Source organism: Nipponia nippon, unplaced genomic scaffold (assembly GCF_047370975.1).
Source record: "Nipponia nippon isolate SJK-2023a ecotype South Korea unplaced genomic scaffold, ASM4737097v1 scaffold_5, whole genome shotgun sequence".
Taxonomy (NCBI): Eukaryota; Metazoa; Chordata; class Aves; order Pelecaniformes; family Threskiornithidae; genus Nipponia; species Nipponia nippon.
In genome coordinates, this window is record NW_028262369.1 from 9,314,190 (window position 1) to 9,335,818 (window position 21,629).

General features: G+C 51.9%; 1 protein-coding gene across 1 annotated transcript; it reads right to left on the reverse strand.

Annotated features, from left to right (window-relative positions):
* Positions 1 to 11,213: 11,213 nt before the first annotated feature.
* CLEC19A (C-type lectin domain containing 19A) lies at positions 11,214 to 19,794 on the reverse strand. Its single transcript, XM_009467875.2, has 5 exons — positions 19,612 to 19,794; positions 13,906 to 14,071; positions 13,279 to 13,372; positions 12,374 to 12,506; positions 11,214 to 11,613 (listed from the first exon to the last, which is right to left on the reverse strand). Exons 1-5 carry the CDS (start codon positions 19,700 to 19,702, stop codon positions 11,534 to 11,536), a joined length of 564 nt encoding a protein of 187 aa, XP_009466150.2. The 5' UTR covers positions 19,703 to 19,794; the 3' UTR covers positions 11,214 to 11,533.
* Between the last annotated feature and the right edge of the window lie 1,835 nt (positions 19,795 to 21,629).

Genomic DNA, 21,629 nt, shown 5'->3' on the forward strand with positions numbered 1-21,629 from the left:
CAAACAAACAAACAAAAAGAAATGCATCAGGTTTGGGATGAAATTCAGGGTCACCTTTAGCACCACGCTTGATTTCTCAGACCCACAGAGACCAGGGAGGGGAAGCAGATTTCATCAAAACTGCCATAATCCACATAGCCCTGAATTAAGACATTGCAGAGTCAGTTTTGCATCAAAAGGCTTGGCGAAGTTTTGAACGCTGAGGCTTGTATAGAGGTGAACTTGCCGCCCAAGTGGGGTTTTTCTCTCCCAAACTATGAAAACCCATGAAATAGGGGCAGAAGCTGGATTTCCACCCTGCTGAGGGACACCCCCAGCCCTGAGGTCTGGCTCAAACCCCAGGAAAGCCCATGGGATTTCAACTGCCCTTGGACCAGACCTTGCACAGGAGCAGGGATGCTCTGAGTCCGACCCCGCTCTTTTGGGCTTAGCTTCCCGGCCTGACCCCAACCCCACAGCACCGGTCTGACCACCACATCACCACCCTAAACAGTCCTATATTATTGCCAACAACAAGATCCAAGCCGGAGACGGCCTCATTTCAGTGGCGGGAGCCATGATTCATTCCCTATGGCCTATAGCTCGTGCAACATATGGCAATGCTTTTTTAGAAATCTGAGATGGAGAGAGGGAGAGACAGCATGCACCAAACCAGGGTGCGTGGCGGGACGCCTGTCTGGTAACAAAGTTGGCACGTGGCTGCAGATGGGCTCCTGCATCCCTCTGTGCCTGGAGGAGACACCTGGACCCCAGGAAAGCCACCATGGCTGCTCTCCATCCCGGCATCCCACCCTCCTGCTGTCTCACTCGTGCAATCTGCACTACTAACGCTCAGTCTGTTTGATTTTTTTTAATGGTGAATCCAAGCCAGAAGATACCCACAGCAAACTGTCTATCTTTTGGTAAATTAAAAGAAATCAGATTCCATCTTGCAAAAAGTATTTGGGTGGCTCCTTCTCCTGAGAAGCTGACAGGCAGATTTAGCCCAAACTACAGACAGATTTTAGTTTCAACCACACAAATGTAAGCCTAGAAGCAATTCCACTGTCATTAACGGCATTGTTCTGGGTTCATTCCAGCACGCTAGAAATGAGAACCTGGCCCAGGACACAGGCAGGGACAGATGAATTATCAATATATCATTGCATCCGCCTTCTCCTCCTCTTTTTTTGAAGCAATTCAAGAGCAACCTACCCTTGTTACACATCTTAGCGGCTTCTTCTGGGGACTGTGTTTGCAATAGACATGGCTCCGGGTCACGACTGCCACCGCAGCACCCAGGCGCAACACAACACAAGCCCATCAGGCTGGGGCAAATCCCGTTTAAATGGGACCACACTGGATTCGGGACTAAATCATTTAAAGAAAATCACAGAAAGTATCCAGGAGTACAAGCGTTCAATAAGTCATCGGTGATGGCTGAAACTAATTTGACCCTGAGGTTGTGGAAATGGCACTTAATTAGCATTCTTATTGCGGAGTCACACAGTGATTGTTCAAAATCGTATTCAAAAAGCAGCCAGAGCAAATCATAGTGATGCCAGAGATTGCCAGGGATGCAGCAGAGATGTGCTGCACTATCTGCATGATGATAACTTGCAATACAATAGCCTACAACAGCCACAGCCTTTTCACGAAGGAGACTCAGCCTGGTGACAGCCAAGCCCACCGCAGAGCCAGCGGCCCCCCGATGGAGCAGAGCTCTCAGCTGAGCAAGGCCCAGAGAAACTGCCCGACCAGAGACCGGGCAGATTGGACTTCTGATTTATCAGGCCAAGATTCAATTGCCAAAGCACATGATGTAAAACCCGCTATGCAGCTCTGCCTGGGACTCCAGGAGGCACCAGAGATGCAAACTCCCAGTGCTGGTTTTCCCAGGGCAATGAGTGCCATAGAGGTTAATTTATTTCTCAGTCTCTTTCCCGTCTCTTAATCAAATCCAACATTGGTTTCTGTTCGATGAAGCTACGCATGATATCACCTCTGTTTTGCTTCCTGGGATGGGTGAGTGTGGGGCAGACCTTCACTGTGCTGCAGGGGACACAAGAGACCAGCAGCCAACATGAGCTGCCCCAAAAAGCTGGTCTTTGTGTTCCCAGAAGCGATGAAGGGCTGAGCCAGGACGCGGCTGTGACACAGCCTCGGCAGGGACGAAGCCGCAGACCCCAGCACGCTCCCCAGCGGGTGCCGACTGCCCCGGCCCCCAGAGCTCTGTGCCCTGCTCCCTTGTTACCTCTTTCTTTAGAAACCTCTCACCCAACTCGGAGGTAACGCAGCCATCCCACAGCTCCCCCCAAATCAGAAAATGGATCAGAGTCCCCAGCAGGCTCAAGCTGTTTGGTGCCGTTTTAGGGAGCCTGAGCAAGCTCCATCACTAAATCCACTAAATCGATGTTTGTCCACTAAATCAACAGGGCTTTAAGCCCACATTGAGAGCCTCAGGGCAGACAGGCACACATGTAAAGCTTCCATTTAAAATTAAAAAGCCTCTAAAGTGAGTGGCTGAGCTACAGGTTAAAGTAATTTAAATTGTGTGGCCCCTGCTCCCGTGCACAACCCCCTGCGCATCGAAGCTCTGCACTCCCAAATGCTCGGCTGCGACAAGGGGAGGGCTGAGACATGGCGAGGCTCTGCCCCCGCGCAAGCCCAGCTCCCAAATCAGCAAAGATTTGTTATTTTCAGCAGATCCGCAATAATAGGCATGGGATTAGGGGAAAAAAAAAAAAAAAAGGCAGAGCTCAATGTGCAAAACTAATCTAATCAGGGGCATGTCTTGGTCTCCCAGCAGAGCTGAGCTGCACAAATAGCCGCTTATCCATGGGACTGATCCCAGTACATGGCTGATTCTAAAATCCCCATAAACAGAATTACCCCCAAACCAGTAAATATACTCAGTGCTGCCAAAAGCCTTATTGACTATTGGGCCTTTTTTCTCAGCAGAGCACAGAGTGCTCGTCCTTCAGCTCAGCCAGCTAATCAGGCTAATGAGGCGATACGCACCGCAACTTCCTATGGTATATAATCAGCCTGAAATTAGATTTTAGTGTAAATCTTACAAAATATGTCGCTTGAAACTTCAAAATGATGTAATTGGGCTCTTCTGCAGAAGAAATGTCCATGGGTGAGAACTTAGTGCTGGTTACTCCGCACAGGGTGGGAGAAAGGGAGAATGAGGTGTGGGACATGCAGAGGATGCGTGCGTGTGTTTGTACATAAAATGGTTATAAAATAATAGTAATAATATATATATGTGTATTTATATATGGTTAAACATGTATATCTAATGAATATATGTGCATGTGTGTGTATATATGGTTCCATGTTTTCACTAGGCTTGCTGGAGACAGAGCATTTGCAGGATGCTCCAGAGAAGTCAAGTTTTGAAAATGCAGCTCAGGGGAAACGAACAAATGGAAAACAGGAGGAACATAATCCTCCTTCAGCTTGCATTTGGTATCCTTGAATTAACATATCTGCTAGACTAGGAAGGTATTGTTTAAAGTCATACTTCAGGTGGTGTTTTGGAGGCAGGAGCTCCACAAATGTATGGGAAAACATATTTCAACTTGTAAATAAAGGTGCTGCTATAAAATGAGCACACTGCCTCCATCCGAGGTGGACAGCCCAGATGGTGCATTTGGCCTCTTCCAAAAATAAACTCCACTCTGTCCTCCTCCCTTAGGACTCTGCATTTCCCCTTGTAGGGGCATCTGTCGCAAGGGTTCGTTTGCTCCAACAGCTTAACAAGGTCTGTGCGAAAGACAAAGAGCAGGGCTTTGGGATGTGCTGCCCCAGCAGCCCAGACACAGAGGTGATGGTCGCTCGCTCCCTGAGCTGCAACCCCACTCCATGACTATGCTGCACATGAAAAATAAACCCCCCGTCCTCCTCTTCTGTTTTGTGAGACATACCGTCTGGGGAGGGATCCCCTTTCCCTGCTTATGAGAAGAATTTCAACAAATTTCTAATAAGGAAAAACTGTTAAGCATGTTGTACCTAGAAATGCCCATTAACAAAAGCAACATATCCTTTAAAATTACATAGATACTAAATCCGTTGCATTAGGGTGCAGCCATTTGGCATATGCCATTAATTGTGTAGGTTCCCTTAGTGAGCACAGACAAGGCCGCTGCCACTGCTGGAAAATTCAGACATATCCCCCAAATGGCATATTAATAATGAGATCTTTCAGAGGAGGATCCATGACTCATCCAAGAAGAAAAATGGGTCATTCACTGCACTGAGCCGTCTGAACAAAACAGCAGCTTTTTTTGGGTTTGCTCAGTTTAAACCAGAAAAACAGAGAAAGTAATGCGAGAGAGGATGCGGTGGCTGTAGCTGCCAGATAATATGAGTAGTGAGAGTTGGCACTGGCATTTTAAAGTTAAAAACCCCACCCTGACAGGCATTTCGTGCCTTGTATGGTTGTATGCTAAAACCAGGAGTGGAAGAAACTGCGAGAGCATCCTTCACCACTGCCTCACCCCACTCCACCAAAAGCCACAAACTCACCAGTCCTTCCCCAAAGGTCACATCCTGGGGGTACCCAAGGCTGAAGGGACCAAACCCACCAGTGCCAGGATGCTTTGGGAGCCCGATGGCTATTGCCCTGGCAGTCGTCCCTGCAAGGGACGTCCCTGTGGATGCAGGGAGCACCCAGGGGGCCAGGATAATGTGCAATGAAGTGAATTTACTATAGATGCAGAATACACCCCAAAATGTCAAATCCAAGCAAGGATTTTCAGTGCCCTGCCTGCGTTGCTGCCAGAGCGGGAGCCACTCTGTGTTACTGGTGTGGTTATGGGGCGCAGGGTAATAAATAACACCAAAATCCCAGACAGGCCAGGTGTGCATGGGGGATCGGAGGGATCACAGGCAAAGCAACATGCAGCCCCCCCAGACAGCTACAGCAGGTCGCTCAATGGAGTCAATGCAGAAGACAGGGCAGGTCATAAAGCTGGCATTTAAGATTTCATTAGAGCTGTTGATCTTATTGCTATTACCAAATTATAATCACTTTCAGCTAAATCCAAAGTAGCTACCCATATTAGATGAATACGTTCGTCATTTGCATTCAGCTTTTACTTGGGACCGTGACTTTATGTGATGCTTTGGAGATTAATAAAGGCCATGGTCCTTTTCTGCGAGCGCTTGCCCTCCACCCAGATGAAATACCACATTTAATTGCTTTAATTCTCAATTCTGACCTTCACATTCAGTGTCTGCTGGGTGCAACCTGTGGCCGGTGGTGGGAGGATGGAGGAAGCTGACTGTGATGGAGGAGATGAGGTCCAGCAGCCCCCATGCTCCACATGGGCACCAGTGCCAGCACCAATGATCAGACTGGGAGCCCACAAAGGTGTTACATCCTCATGCGGACAAGCTGCACAAAACAACTTCAATCTGCAGACCTGCCACGATGTCCTGCCTCCTAATTTAATTATCTCAACAAGATAAAAGAGGAATTAGTGGCAAGTGGATTTTCGCCGTTAAACAAATACTTGACGACAAATGCTGAGCTCTTAAACCACCACTGTATTGTAGGTCAATTGACTTTTGGGAACCCACGGCCATTGAGACTAAACACCATCCAAATCAAATTAATTTTGTCTTCAGTAAAAAAAAAAAAAAAAAAAAAAAAGAAAACTCTTCCCTATCCTTTTCTACAGCCACCTCTGAAAACTCAAGCCAGCCCTGCAGCACCGTCTTTTCCTGGTGCTCTGCAGCGAGTGCTGGCTTTGCAATACCAAAAATTAGTAAGCATTTCATCTAAGCTGGCATTTTCCCAAACCTCAAAGTCTCCACGCACTCTGGAAGCAGAAGATGGCGGTTATTCCCCCGGGAGCAGGACCACAGCCCTCCCATTGCGGCCAGCGGGGGCTGCTCCCAGGGCCCCTCCAGCTGCGCTGCTCTCACCTCCTCTCCCGATCACACGGGGAGATGGCGATTCCTCAAACTACCTTCAAATCAAACCTCCTTGCCTTCCTACCCCGCGGCAGATTTTCAAGTGCAGCCAAGGGAGAATATTTTATTAGAGTCCCCTGCACGCTAAGGAGGCGCAAGAAGAAAGCTTCTCCTGCAAGCCTTCCCCTGTCCTGTCCTTAGCGAGGTCTCCCACAGCAAGTCACTCGGATTTTGTGTTATCCCAAGCAACTTCTCGAGTACAAATGGATGTCAGAGGGGATGAGCAGAGCAAACACACACTTCCTAGGCCAGGCGTTATGTTACTGGGTTTCTGCGGGAGGGATGCGGTTATAACACACACCACAAAGCAAAGTTCCCATTCAGAAATCTGCTTAATAACAGTGCCAGCCGCTCCCATACAGCCCTGACAAACAACGTTCTGTCGGCTCCCTGACAAAGAGCTTCACAAACGATGCAATCAACAGCCCAGCATAATTTTCAAGAAATACAAACGAGCAAATATCTAGTTGCCATGGTAACCCCAAGAGCTGGACTGGACTTTTGCAGATTACCAAATACAGCTACTTTTGCCAACGCAGCAGGAGCATGGCACCTGGGACCTCATTTGGGGACAGCAACCAGGTATTGCTGAGGAGTATCGGCTCTTTCGGCCATGTGCCCAAAAAAGCTCCACCCTCGCTAACTGACTCCAGGGGATTCACATTTGTTTCTCTCTCACGTCACCTGCGCTTTGGCTCCATGGCCTTCAAGGCTGACCGGTTTTACGAGCAGAAACCACAGTGGGAATTGCTCTCTTTTCAGATCTGCACTTTACGTCCGATCAGCAGTGTCTCTGACAATTTGCACCCAGGAACGAAAGTTTCCAGCCAAGCTACCAAGCCCCTGCAAAACAAAAGCAGTTAATAAAAAACTTTTTACCATCCTTTTTAGGCGTCTGTGCCACAGAGCTCTGCGCCAAAAGGGGGACAGGGCTGCTGACCCATGGACCACCGCTCCCCAACAAGGCAGTTGTCGCAGGAAGCCTGGAGATCCTTGGCCACAAAAGACAGGGAGACTTTTGGGGTACCGGTAAGGAGCAATCGACAGCAAAACAGGCCCTGGTGCTGGCATGAGGCAGCCCCTGTGCTGAGCCAGCCCCATCTCGGGGTCCCCCAGGCTGGAGGTGCCCCCGCCAGCAACGAGCCTCTCCCAGAGGAAAACCAGCATCACTTGAAGCTTCACTCAGCTTTTGCAATTAATTAAGGTGCCATCACACACCAGCAGTTTGCACAGTTTATAAATCCACCTTTGACCACGTCTCTGGCTGTTCTTTTGATGGCTGTCTTAGCTGAGCCCCCTGCCTGCTCGAGGGGTGGCTGGGCTCAGCCGTGCCCAGAAGGAGGTGCATTTCCCAGCAGATTTGTCCCCGCTGGCTCCCCGCCATCCCGCTCATTCCCTGGCAGCAGCAGGGAGCAGCTGGTGCGAGGTGGGATGGGAAAACCCCCCCACAGAACAGGAGGAACATCTTGGTTAAGCCAGTATCCACTGAGACCTGCACAGCACAGGGCCGAATCCTGCTCGCCTTCCTTGTGCCCCACTGCTCCATCTCTCCCTGCAGCACACGTTTGGGATGGACCAAAGCTGGGGAGTTTAATGCTAACACCATCACAGAGACAGGTAACATGATTTATCATAAGGTTTTGTGCTTTGGGGTTTATTTTTTTGGTGATGGACCTCACTGCCACAGGCAGTAAATGTCTATAATTTACTCACTGAGCTGCTGGAAGCCTTTTTTTTTGGCCCTGAGATATTTTTGTTCCCTGTCAAAGGGAACCGCTCTGCAGCATCCTTGCCCCGGGGCAGGAGCTGCTCCGCTAGGCAGGCAATTAAAACCAAGGGAAACTGGGGTGGGGAGATGCACAAGAAAAAGCTCACAATTCAGCTATGCAGGCCTTATCCTCCCAGTAATTTTCAGGGGGAAAAAAGTCTTACTGAATTAATAGAGGAAAGGAAAGCCCAGCCCAGCCCAGCCCAGCCAGCCGGCTAAGCAGTCCAGATTAGAAACCGGGAAGGAAAATCATCACTGGGCTGCCTGCGCCGGGGCAGGCTGCTGCCAGCTGGCAGCACCAGTGCGCCCCGGCAAGCTGCTGACAGCACAGCACTTGTCTTTGCAGCTCCCTTCCCTGGACATCCAGCAGTGTATTTCAGGAAATAAAGACTAATAGTAATAGGGAAAAAAAAGAATCAAAAGGCAAATGGTCCAGGCAGGCCCATCTCTCCACCCAGAGCTGGGGGCAATGTTGTCTCTACAGACCATGAAATGTGGTATCAGAAGGTAAAAGCCATTTGTCACCAAGAGGCAATTGTTTTTGTTCACTCCCAGGCTACATCACACACTGTTCATGTTTACCCCGACTTCCATGCCTTACAAAGGAAGATGTCAGCTCCTAAAAAACGCAGAGACATAAAAAGACCCTCCGGCATCAGTGGCTTGCAAGTGATGTGCAGGAGAGGTGTGGGAGAGTCCTGCCACTGCCAGGTTTCCCGCTGCCTGCACCATATGGCAAGGCAGGATGGAGAAATTCAAGATAACAGGGGAATTAGGGGTTATGGGGCCAGGAATACAGAAAAATAAAATTTAAAAGTTCAGCCTGAAGAGCTGTAACTCCTCCTGGCCACCCAAAGCCTGGGACCTTCTGTGCCGAGGGAAAGGGTACATCCAGTCTTCCACCAAGCACTGACCTTGCCAGATCTACTAAAAGTTCATTAGGGAGGTGAAAACTCCTGTTGTTTTCTGTATTTTATTTTATTACTGTGAAACAGAAGACACTAGCGAGGAGAGAGGGTTGTTTTTTAAGTAAGGATCCTGGAGTCTGGGGAGAAAGCCAGGGGGGCTGCAAAACAAAGCCCCTATTAACTTTGGTCCCGACTTTCAGGTCGCGCATGTTCAGTTCTTTTTACCTGGAAATGAAGATATTAATTGGAGCTGACAGCTTTCATAGGTTTTCCCATTAGCAATGTTTTTAGCCACAGTAGGGCCCACGTCTTCAAACACTTTCCCAAGGGAAGGTTTTAACCTTTCTTTTGAAACATCTCATGCCACTTGCAGGGAAAAAAAAAAAAAAGAGAGTTTTTTGGCTCGAGGCATACCGAGCCCCAGCTGTGACAAACTCCCGGCTCCTCTGAACAGGGGACACAGGAGGAACAGGGAAAAGAAACTGGGGAGAGGCAGCCCAGAGCAGAGTTTGGCACCCAGCGGGGCGGCCGCCCCTCCAGCACCCCGACCCTCCCCGTCTGGGCGATGGGCTCTGGGCATGGCCAAGCCCGAGGGGGGCTCTGTGGGGTGCGCTGGCTCCAGTCCCCTGTGGTGCGGCTGATCTCCACCACCGAGACGGGACCACACTTCAGCACCGGTGCTCGGAGCCAGGAGCCAGTCAGACACATGTCCCGTGCCATGCCGATGCCCGACCCTGCTGTCCCGGTGCCAGCAGCAGGCACGGGACCTGTCCACGGGTGACCTCTAGGGCAGTGATCAAAATGGTTCCTCAAGCCCTTTTTCTGCCACAGATCAAATCCTACACATCAAAATTTTGTTAGTGTGCTGGATCCAAGAACACTTTTTTTTTTTTTACAGCTGGTTTCTTTGTATAGTGTTATCATCTATATGTAATTTATTGTTTTCAGATGAAGCAAAAGCCTTGAGAAACAACATTCAACACTGTCTCCTGCCAGGACTGAAAATTATGCAACTTTCTTACTTTCCATATAAATATATGGATAGTATATATATATTAAAAAGTACATTAAAAAGAATATATTTTTATTTTGATATATTATCCATTTATGTATTTTTATATTAACATTTTAATATAAAAAGACATAATCATGGATGACAGTATTTCCTTATTTTAGAAACCTGCTCCAACACACATATTCCACTTACACCATCACCATTACCCCCACCAAGTTTTGCAGTTTCTCTCCAAGTGGAAATGTATTTTAGCTGAAAGCCGTGCTGACACCCGAGGAAGCAGTTAGACGGTCCCAGCGGAGCCTCAGTTACTTACCTCGTTGTATCCAGTGTAATCGCTCTGCAAAGTCTCAGTTTTGAAATTTTATGTCTCTAAGATGGTGACATCAAGGGAGACCAGACAATTTTATGAGGATGCTTTTACTCATCTTCACAGGCAGCAGCCAAGACAGGGCAGCCCAGGGCTGTCCCAGCTGCTCTGGTGCCGTGAGACCCTGGGGCTTTGCTGGAGCAGGGACAAAAGGGACACATCGTTCCCAAGAGAGGCCATGGGGGAGGCAGCCCCCTCTGCATGGGGCTTCTCACAAAGCCACCTGGATACCACAGGGCTGCGTGGGACCGGGGCGAGGGACTGGGGGGGGAAAGTCACCCTGCAGGGAGCACTGGTTTTATTGCATTTGACTGGGTCCAGTAGTGCCCTTGCAGTCGCATTCCCTGAAGGAGAAGCATGTTTTTGCCTTGATAGTACTGCCCTTCCTTGGGTCCTGGCACCACCACAGCCCCACGTGCACCCAGACCCTGCGAATTCACCCACGTACAAGGCGGAGGGTCCCATCTCCCAGTGAGCATCCCAAACAAGGCGCACTAGGGCTGCCACATCAACACGCACCTCCCCAAACATTATTTACCTGGTAGATAAAAGCGCCTCTGCGGTGCCAGCGCAGAACAGAAGGACATCAGCAACAGCTGCAGGGAAGAGCATCATCCCACTAGGAAACAGGGCTGCACTGAGAGCTGTGAGCTCTCCCCACCTAGGAAAGGTTTGTGAGGGTGGGCTGACCCTCAGCTGGTGCCCATCAGCCCTTCACCTGCCTCCCTTGTAACTCGCTCAGCCCAAAGCAGCCAGGGCCAAATCCTGCTCACCTGCTGTGGGCGCCGAGTGCCCCACACACCCCATGCGGTGATGCCATGTGGCTGATGGAGGCCGGGCAAAGGGCAGGGTGTGCACACAGGCTGCCCCGGGGACCCCAAAAAAACAGCCGGGGTCAATAAAATAAGCTTTCCCAGGCATCCACTCCCCCCCAACGCACCTTTTTAATACAGAATAGATTGGGGTAAAACCAGGTCCTTTCACACGAGACCCCACGTCCCTGGGGAGTCGCTGCTACTCGAGCACTAGAAAGACGGAGGAGCCTCCACCTGCTGTTTGCTGTTTATTGTAGCAGAGAGAAAAATAACGTGCACAAGAGGCATTTTGCATAACTTAATAGAAAATAACACTTTTCCTCCACTCTTCACAGATCAACGGGCAAATCATTTCCTACACACGGCTATTTTTTTGTGCTAGTGGTTTGGTGTATTGATAAAATCATGGGTTTCCTCTAATACACTGCGATAGTTGATCTGAAACCCAAAGCTCAGGCTTGGGGGGATCCTTCGCCATTTAACACAGCGCCCATCGTCATTTACCCGTGGGGAGGGTGAGCGCTGGGTTTGTCCCTGCAGCACTCCCAGAAGGGATTTTCGCAGATGGGGTCTGGCTGGGGACGCTGAGCAGCTCCGTGGCTCTCGCCCCCCGCGCCACGTCCCGGCCGCTCTTCCCCGGCATGGCTGCAGAGGTCACCCACAATGAGAGGGGCACGGGCAGTGCTGGCAGCCTCAGTCCAGGGCCAGCGAGGGGATCTTGCAGACGAAGGGGAAGGCTCTGCTGCAGGCATTGTCGTTCCAGGAGCGTAGCGCTACCCCCCAAAAAAAACCAAGGCATTAGCTGAAAAAAGGCATGAGGAGGTAATCATGCACTGCCCTCAGGACTGGGACCTCCTGCCATTGCGGGAGGCTTTCCCTGGGTGTGCTTCCATTTGCGCTGCTCCCGGCCGTGCCCCCTCCCAGCATCCCCATCCCTGTCCTGGGGATGCTGGCAGGGATACCTGACCCTGGCTGGAACATGGTAGCAGGGAGGCAGCTGCAAACACAGCCTCGTACCCCACAAAATATCAACAGGCTGCCCATGGACGGAGCATTTAGGTATGCTCAGGGGGGTCTGGATACACCTGACTGGTCTCACTGGCAATGAGGGTGTGAGGGTTTTTGCACAAGCAGGGTCTTGCCCCACTTCAGCGAGATGCCCTTGGCCTGAGCAAGGGAGGGAAAAGCTGGCAAACTGATGGGTGTTTCCATGGGAGGGGAAATGGGAACATTTGACCTTTGGCTAAATTCGGTAATTCCTCAAAGTGGATGATGCTCCCCTCTTGCTGCTGCTACGGGAGAGGGAGATGGGCTGTGAGCAGAGGGAAAGGAAGTGTGTGTGTGTGTATGTATGTATATGGTGAAAAACACATCCCTTCTCTGCAAAGAAAAAAGAAAATAATAATAAAAAATTAAAATGCAAATCCTCAGCCTGCCAGCAACCTCTTCAGAAAATTAGGAGCCGCAGTGGATTGAATTTATTGACATGCAAATAAGACTGAAGGTGCCCTCGACACCTGGCGCGGCACTCACCGCTGCTGTGCCTGTACCAGATCTGCACACAGTCCTCCTCCTCCGGGATGGAGTGGATCCCGTCGTCGGGCTGACTGCCGTCCCAGTAGTGGTAGTCGTAGGAGGAGCCGTCCGTCCACTCAAAGTGACCCTCCTGGTGCGGGGCGAGCGGAGAAAGGCGGCGATCGCAGAGCCGCATTTGCAGTCGGGGGGGTCCTGCTCCCGCGTAGACCCCGTCCCCATCCCCAGTGCCACACAGCCCGGCGACACAGGGAGAGACTGTCACCGCTCAGCAAAGGGCAAACAGCTCGTTTGGGTTTTACAACTGAAAATTTACCCGGGAAAGCCCCAGCATTCACAGTGTTCTCACCAGGGGAAGCCCAGAAACTAAACCCATATATTTTTTAACACACCCACCCAATGCTGTGTTCCCTTTCCTGTTTTTCCATTCCTTTCCCAATATCTACAAAAAATTTGCTGGCATGGGACTGTTCTCCTGATGGTCTGGCTTTCTCTTTGTTACATATTAGACTATACATTTCCAACATGCCAGCTTTGAAAAGTTGCGGAGTATTACAAGAAAGCAATGAAACTTGGTGATTTTTGACATTGGAGACGTTTTCAGTTTATTTGCTCTTCTTGGACCAGCAGTACAATACTCTTTCTATTAATCCATTAATAAAATATGACGTGAATAATTAGTAATTATTAATCTATTAATTCTAGTAACACTTTTCTTTTAAAAGCAGACTGGAGGGGATGAAATTACAACTTTCCCCCGTGCGCTGCACAACAGACCCTGCGCCACCACCCAATTAATGGGGCTATAAGGAGCACAGAAGAAAACCAAGCGGCTTTCCAGGGGGAGAACGCAGGGAAGTGAATTTTTCAAAGCCATTTCCCACATGATTACGGGGAGCTCTCACCTGCCGCAGGTCGTTGAGCCCCGTCCAGATGTCGGTGGGGATGCCCGGCACACGGCTGTTCACCAGGTCGTAGACGAAGACGTTTTCTTCCCAGCTGGCAAAACAGAGCAATACGGAGCCGCTGAGGGGGTATGTCAGGCAAATGGTCAGGCATGCCCCCAAGCATTCGCCCTATGGCATAGCCAAATGGGTCCCCCTCTTCTAATTGCTGTTGACTACTTTCCCAGGTCTGTGCAAGAGGTGCGTAGTGTGGGGGAGAGTTGGGGAGAGGGAGTGGGGGAAAAAGCCTGGGTAATCTTGTTGTATTCCTATCCCTTTTTCAAGAGTAAAAAATGCAGTTTTGGGAAATTCAGGGAATACTATGTCAGTTTTCCTGCCAGGCCAGGAAAAGGCATTTTTTATATTGCCTTTGTGTGCCCAGTGCATCAGACCTGACCTGGTCACTGCTGCAGAGGGATGCTTAGGCTGGTGCAGAGGGATGCTCAGGCTGGTGCAGAGGGATGCTCAGGCTGGAACACGAGCCTGCAGCTGGCACAGAGCTTGTGCTGTGGGAGTGAGACTTCGTCCCCATTTTCCTTCTTCCCCAGGCCGTGCCAGGGTGGGATGACATGTTTCTGCTCCCCTCACCTATGGATGGAGGCCAGCTTGGCTGATCTGATGCCAATGGAGAACTCGGCGCAATAGAGGTCAGCTTCAGCCCAGGTTTTGTTGATGGGGAAGTACCGGTAGCAATGGCCTTCGTACTCTGTCCAGAAGAGCGGGCAGGAGTAGGCGTGGACGGGCTCTGGCATGGCTGGGGGCAGAGCAGAGGACATCCAGCAGCTGATGGCAAAGCAGTGTGGCCAGGCAGCCAAGCAGGCAGTGGAGGCAGCGCTACCCAGCCCTGCTCCCCCCACCTCACCCAGGCAAATAACCACCAAACACATGCATGGAAAAACCAATCATTGTAGAAGTTGTGCAAAAGTTTGCAAAAGCCAAAACACATTTTGCAAAAGCTATGGGTTTCTCGGTTTTAGCATCTGCCTAAATCAGGAGGGACATTTCAAGCCATTTTGACATCATTTTAGACAGAGGGTGCTTAAAATAAAGGCACTGACATTTGCTACTGGGGAAACCAAGATAAGGGCTCCTCTCACCTCTATCAGGCACTACCGGAGCCGCCGTGCTGAGATGGGAGCTGACAGCCAGGGGCTGCAGGGTTATGGCCGCACTCTGCCCTCCTGCAAGGCCAACTTGCACCTCCTCCCTCTGAGCAAACCCCCTCACCTTCCCCTGTGTCCCTGGGCCCGGACGCAGCCATGCACGTACGGACACGTTGGCTTTCGGCCCCATAAATAGCCAGGCAAGGCGCACATGCCGCCGGGAGCGGTGCCAGCCTATCTGCCTCCCGCCGCCAGATAAGAGCCAGGGCTCCATGGGGCCGCTCCTCCTCCCCCACCACTGTTCAACACAGCGGGGGAGTTACCCCAAAAGAGGTCATTTTGGGGGGCAGGACACATTTCTGGAGCCTTTGCTGTTGCTGCGCTGTAAACACTGCAGCAGCATTAACACTTCCCTCTGACCTGCTCCACCTCGCGCGTGGGGAGGACGCAGCACACACACACAACACGGCACCCAACGCGAACGCACGCGTGACCCCCAAATCTTGTGGCACATAGGCTTAGCTCTCTTAGCTGCTGGGTTTTGAGCCTTGGGGAATTGCCAGGTCCCACAGAGCCAGTTCCCGCATCCCTGTGGCGTCCTGCTGGAGCAAGGAGGGAGACAGGCAGGGCAGGGGGAGCAGGGGGTTACAGCACACATCAGATGCCATGAAACTATCCAAGCAGGTAACAGGCTCAAGCCCGGAGAGGTCAGGGTGCTGCTACAGGGCCTTCGGTACTGAGGGGCCGGGGGGGAATGGCTTTCCCCGAGGGCGGGGAGAGCAAAACCCTGCCAGCGGCAGCGCAGGACATGGGAGCGGCAAGGGCAGCATCGGCATGGGGAAAAGGAGAGGCGAGGTGAATTCAGAGCAGCTGCGGGAGTGTTCATGGAGCCTAATCCTTCCCTTCAGTGGCAGCTCTGGGTGATAATTTCATATTTCATCAGCTCTTTCCACTTGGGGATCCCTGAGCGTTTTACAAACACCCACGAGCCAGCCCCCCGGGTCCCTCCTGTCACACACCCCTCCCAGGTGACAAACCGCAAATGCAAAGAGCCTTTTTTTTCCCCCTGAGCAAGGCGCAGAGGCCAACTCGACTGCCAGTAGCATCCATTCGGCTGTCGCCCCATCACGCCTGCCCCTGGAGAAGCCATGGCTGGGACCAGCTCTGCACCCAGAGCAATAAACCCGCTGAGAGCAGCGAGGGGCTCTCCCGTCCTCGTCAGCACTAGCTACGGGCTGCGGAGGGAAAAAGATAAGGCACACCGGGCTGGAAACAAGAGGAACAGCTTTACAGGAGGGTGGCCAAGCCACAGCCAGCTCAGTGGCAATGCAGGGTTCAGCTCTCGGACTCACACCCTGCCATCCTTGCGTTTGGAAAAAACCTTTGAATAGCCCTAAAAAATGCAAATTGTTGCTATTATAGCAATAGAGTAGAAGGACCAGGAACGCTGAGAGCTGATGTGATGTCCTGGGAGCCAAGCCCTCCTCCCCACATGGCGCCGGCCAGGGGTCCCTGCCACACTGAAAGAGCAGCAGAGCAAGGGCAGAGGGTCAAACCCACAGGATGAGGCTTCAGATTCGCCACCAGGTTGTGGATGAGGCGCGTCCCCCCATTCGGGACAGGGCTGGGATCTGGTCCTGGCTCACGGTGACTCCAGGTTGCTGCTCCCTCCTGCCCAGAGCACCCCGGGGGTCTGTGGCAGACAGGCACCGCCAGCTCCCCCAGCAACTGGGGTTTTATTATACAGGCTGTGAAGTGCCTTGACGAACTCTTCACCTCTAGCAGCACGGTGGCAAAATTCACAGGCCTTAACCCAGCAGCATCCCCGGCAAACGGGGCCCTTCGCTCCCGAGTGCTAATTGCAGCGGGCGTCCCGGTGCCCTGGCTCCAAGCTGGGCCCATCGGCGCCCCAATCATCCAGGAAAATCACCCTCGTTTTGTTCAGAGCAGCCAAAACCAAGTCAGAGATGGAGACAGTCCTTCTTTGTTACTCCGTACTGCTTCCCATTAGGTAGCATTAATTTGATGAGCTTCAGCGAACCAGAGGTGCCTGAAGGAATTTAAGGTTAAATATACTGAAAAGGAAAATATGGGAGGTCAGCATTTAATTAGCATCTTTTCTGTTAGGTCAGGATCAGAGGCTTTGGCTGTCTCTTTGGAGAACTATTGCTCCCAGTTTTACAGGAACGACTGGGGGTGCTACTTTATCTGGGGTCTTTGGGGGCTATTTTTAGCAGAAAGGCCATAAGAAATCGGATGTATGGTTGTGAGTATATGAGCCCATTCATGGCTCTGTAGGAAAACCTCATAACCCAAGACAGCAGCTGCTAATGGTATTTTGATGAAGGGGGGACAGGGGAAGCATTTTGGGGCTAGTTAGACCAGATCCTCACTTTTAAGCACACCAGCAAACATCACCCCCAGCAGCATCAGCTCCTCCGCATGGGGGAGGAGCAGCACAGCCACTGCCCGCGGGACGGGGGCTCCTGCCGACCCCAAGTCAGTTCATCCATTTGTCCCCAGATTCCTGCTAAAAAAAGATGGCAAGAATCCTTCCTCCCTTTGCTTATTTACAGTGCAGAAGCTTTAAGGTCAGGGCCATGTTTTAACGCAGCACCAGCAAAATAGGTGTCCAAACTTGGTTGAGGATAAGATTCATATCAGGCAGCTGTTACTAACTCAGAAAAGCTGGAAAACAAGAATTTTGGGTCAGAAAAAGAGTTTTGTGCTCTCTGGATTTGTGTTAGTGCCAACAACACCAGAGCCTTTTTATTTATTTACTAGCTGAGACCCACTGCAGAACCGCTGGGAAAATCACTTGTCAAAATCTTGCAGAAGCTGGCATTGCTCTGCCAAAAAGTTTCACTTCCCCAAGTGGCCACTTTCCAGACAGAAGTAATTAACTGAGAAAACCCCAGCCAGTTTCACACATTTTTTTACTCCAGGATGCTACCGAAAAGGATAAAATACCAGCTGTGGGACTCCCACTGACTCAGCCAGGGAAGGGCAGGTTTTTTCCTGACCAGCTTCATCCCAAGGTGCAATGCTGCCTCACCTCCAGCAATCTGCAGATTTGAGACACGAAGTCTGGGGCTGGGACAAGGTTGGCAAGAGATGTCCGTGCAAGAAAGAGTCCTGGGGATATTGCAGCTCCACCAAAGCATTTTGGAGAGCAGATCAGATCAGGTCAGTGCTGGCAGCTGATGACTTACCAAAAAGCTTAGAGATGCTAGGAGACACCTCACTGAAAGGCATAGCCTTGAAACACCCCTCTTGGCACATCCATAAGCTAATGCTGCCATCTGACCTGAAAAAGCAAGTGAACCTCTTCAGTTCTTGGCAAGCAGCTGGGTTTGGAGCATGTCCATCAACGCCCAAGAGGCTTGTCTGAAGTTGATGCCAACGGAGAAGAGCTGAGGAGATCCCCGTCATGTGCAAGGCTGGGTCCTTCCCAGGGCAGAGCAGCCCGTGGAGCCCCTCCGCTGGTACCCGAGGGCTGCAATGCTGAGAGCGAGGGATGGGGAGCGCTCCCCAGCCGGCGGTCACAGCAGGGGCTCAGGACGAGCACCCTGGTGCTCACCAACACCGAGTTGCCTCTTACCAGCTTGGGGCCCCGGGGAAGATCAGCAGCACGGCTTTACCCTGTGTCAGTGCTGCCAGAGCAGTAGGCAGTTATAGGGAATGGGAGAGACAACAGGGCTGGGACGGGGAGCCCCAGGACCCCCCGAGGACCGCTTTGGCAGAAGCAGCCTGCAGTGAGACTGGGGGGTTCAAAGTGCCAGCTGAGCCAGACCTCCATCCCACCGCAGCCTTGACATGTCTGCCAGCCCACGTCCTCTTTATTGAAAAAACACAAAGAATAAGCATTAAAATGGGGGTTTGGTGGGCAGGAGCGTGCAGCAAGGGCTAAGACAGCGCTACCGTATGATGCTGGGATGCCTCAGGTCACCCATGGCTTTAGGAGCACGTCCTTAAGCCCTGACACCACAGTCATTATGGACAAACAATCCCACCTTCATGTGATTTGCAATATTTGCCTTTCATTAACAGATGAAAAAGTCTCTTACTTAGCATCCATCTACAAAACAAGCAGTTCATGGGAGGGTTTTTGGTCGCCGTGTGTCTGGGGGATGTATGGAGCTGGAGAGGATGGTGTTGTCTGATGGACGTGAAGCTCATTTAACAACTGGGCAATATTTTACACACTCTGATGTGGTTTTTTAAAGCACATGTTACAAATTTCCAAGTAAAATTTTAAACACCAGTTGAAGCATGTTGGAAGTGACATCCCTTCACAGAGAGGGCTCTGGTTTTCTAAATCCTGTAACAAAACCAAGCTGGTTTTACATCTTCAAATCTTCTTCCAGGTATATTTGTAGTCGTGAGGCTATGGCAGGCGCCGGCAGCAGCCCTCCTGCAGCCAGCACTAACAGATAGGAGTTATCTTGCATGTTTTTTCTCCTTAATTAGTTTTGGCGAAGCTCCCATGGGTTAGGCATCTGGCAGGAAAGCTGGGCTCATATCGATCCTTTTTCTCACGAACTCACCAAACAGTGCTTAAGGAGTCCCCCTCTGCTCACATTCCCATACAAATCTAACAGGGCGCAAACAAACTCAGAGCAGCGACTTGGTCATGCCAGCCCCGTGAAAAAGTTTGCAAGAACCTTAAGCAACATAAAGAAGCTGCCGTCACCAACAGGAATAAGGGGGAATCACTTATTTCTGGCCACTTTTCACATCTAATAAGCGTGAATAAATAAACTAGGCACCACGGTGGTCCTCCCTGCCTGCCCTGCCGGGCTGCAGTCCTGCACCACTCAGATGTGCGCCTCCAGCAGTTGTTTCTGCCCGCTGCCCCTGCCCTCCAGGCCAGCCCCACGGCAGGGATGGCTGAGGGTCCACGGCATCGCGCCACGCGAGCGTGCGCTGCTGAAGGCGAAAGAAACACACAGAAGCAGAGCCAGAGCAGGGTCAGCTTCACTATCCTGAGAGAGAGAGAGCGGGGCTGCTCTTGGCACGTCCCCCCAGTGAAGAAGAAAGTTGATTTCAAGGAAAGTCAGCGATTTCTGGAGCAGTCGGCGAAAGGGGAAAGCCGACCCTGCAGGAGGGACGCGCTCTCCTCTCCCCGCTCAAGCCGTCGCGGTTTAAGGGTTACCTTCACCCCACGCCGCAATCCAGGCTTCGCACTCACCTTGGCTGATCTTGATGTTCGTCTGGGGGAAAGCCTGGGCGGCGAGCGCGGCGGCGGCGAGGAGCGCCCACACGGCCCAGCCGGTGCCCATGGCCGCGGCGGGAGGCCGGGGCGCTCCCCCAGCTCCCGGGGTCCCCGCTCGCTCCGGGACCTGCCGGCTGTGCCGGGGAGGCTGCGGGCGGGGAGGTGGATAGTGGATATAGGCGGGGTGGTGCTCCCTCCCCCAGCCGCGGCTCTCCCAGCCCCACACCTCCCGCCCGCCGCCGGCTGAGCCCGGGCGCGCTCAGCGCATCCCACCCCCAGCGACCCGCGCCCACGGCCTGCCCCGGGGGCGCACGTCTCCTCCCAGAGAGCCTTTGTCACAAGGAAGCAAGGAAATCCCTTGCCTACCCCCACGGTTGCTCCCTGAGACGTTATTTTGCGTCCCCAGGTTAGCACTGCCCAAGCGCGCCGTGCTGGCCGCCGTGCTGGCCGCCGTGCCCCGCAGGGGTGGAGGGCAGCCCGGGGCAGACCTTCCCGGCCGCGGGGTGCGGGCACGCCGTGCCCCTCCTGCCCGCCCTGCGGGCCCGCAGCCCTCCGGAGGCAGCTGGGGGGCGAGGGCCGCGCCCGGGGCGGGGAAGGGGCGGCTGCGGCCCCGCGGGTGCGGCCGGCAGCGGCCGGGAACCCCGGCTGCAGGGAGCGCTCCCTCTGCGCAGCCTGCAGCGGGGGGGGGGGGTTAACCCCTTACTTCCCCATTTTTCCCTTGCTTTTTTCTTTTTTTAACCGGGGAAAGGCCGTGCTTGGACACGCTGAAACAGCCTGGAAGGGGAAAGCCGCAGCTGGGCCAGGGGGTCCAAGGCTGTTTCAGAACTCAGGCGATGCCCAGCTGCTGGGTCCCTGCCGCGTCCACGCAGCCCTGGAACTGCAGAAAACCTCCAGCACCAGGCAGCAGTCAATATTATTAACAGTCAAGATTATCTAGCACATCTCCCTTCTGTGGTCAAATTTTTTTTGGAAATAAACTTCAGATTTTTAAAAATATTGTATAAAGTCCTTTCCTAGCCGTTGCACTGGTAAGGGAAACGGTATAGGCACAAATGCTATGACATTTCTGTGGTCCTGCTCCATTTCGAATTTACGCCTTAAATTAGCATTGAAGGAACTGCTTAGGAACACAGCCAATGCTATTCCCTTTTTATTTTTAGCTACAGATTAAAATTTTCAGCGTTTTCTGGGACTTCAGTTGGGATGACCCCTGTTTTTACAGGCAAGATCCAGGTGGAAACAATTTGGGGTGACAGAAAGCTTTCACTATAGCTAAGTATCCAGAGACAGTAACTCATTCAATCAACTTTCATATATTAAATTTTCTTTGCATTAAATAAAACCTACTAAGAAAACTCCCCTCCCCCTTTCATTTGCAGTTCCATACATTGATCTGAAACTATATGGCTCAAGGAAAAGTCTATTGATATATCAGACCACTAAAAATGATGGAATTCAAGAGTATTACAAACCAAGGCATGCCTTCTCCCTTCTTAACTGTGCACCATCCCCGGATAAAGCCAGTATTGTAAGCAATTATCAGCGAAGTATGGAACAAAACTCTTTGAGCATATTAATCTACTCCCAAAGCACAAATGTTTATGCTTAAAGGGAGAGCAGAGCTCTGGAATAACTTCAATCCTGTTTCTAAGGGCAGACCCACCGCAGCAGCATCCCCCCGCCCCGCGCGCAGGCGGGAGCACCGAGCCCCCCGAGCTGCACCCCGAGCCGGCGGCTCCGTGCCCGGCCCAGCAGCTGGGCACCAGCTTTGCTCCCAGCACCGGGGAAGTACACACGCGTCCTGCATGCAGAGTCGGCTGGAGCTGCAGCTGCACTTTGGGTTACCTTCTGATATCACAAAACATGAGACATGTTTTACCTGCTGGATGCAGCCCCGGGAGCACAGACACATCTCATTTATTCAGCCCTTCTGCTCCCCTCCCTCCCCACGCTGTTTTCTCATTGCCCTCCAGGTTGGGAGCTTCTTGGTGTGC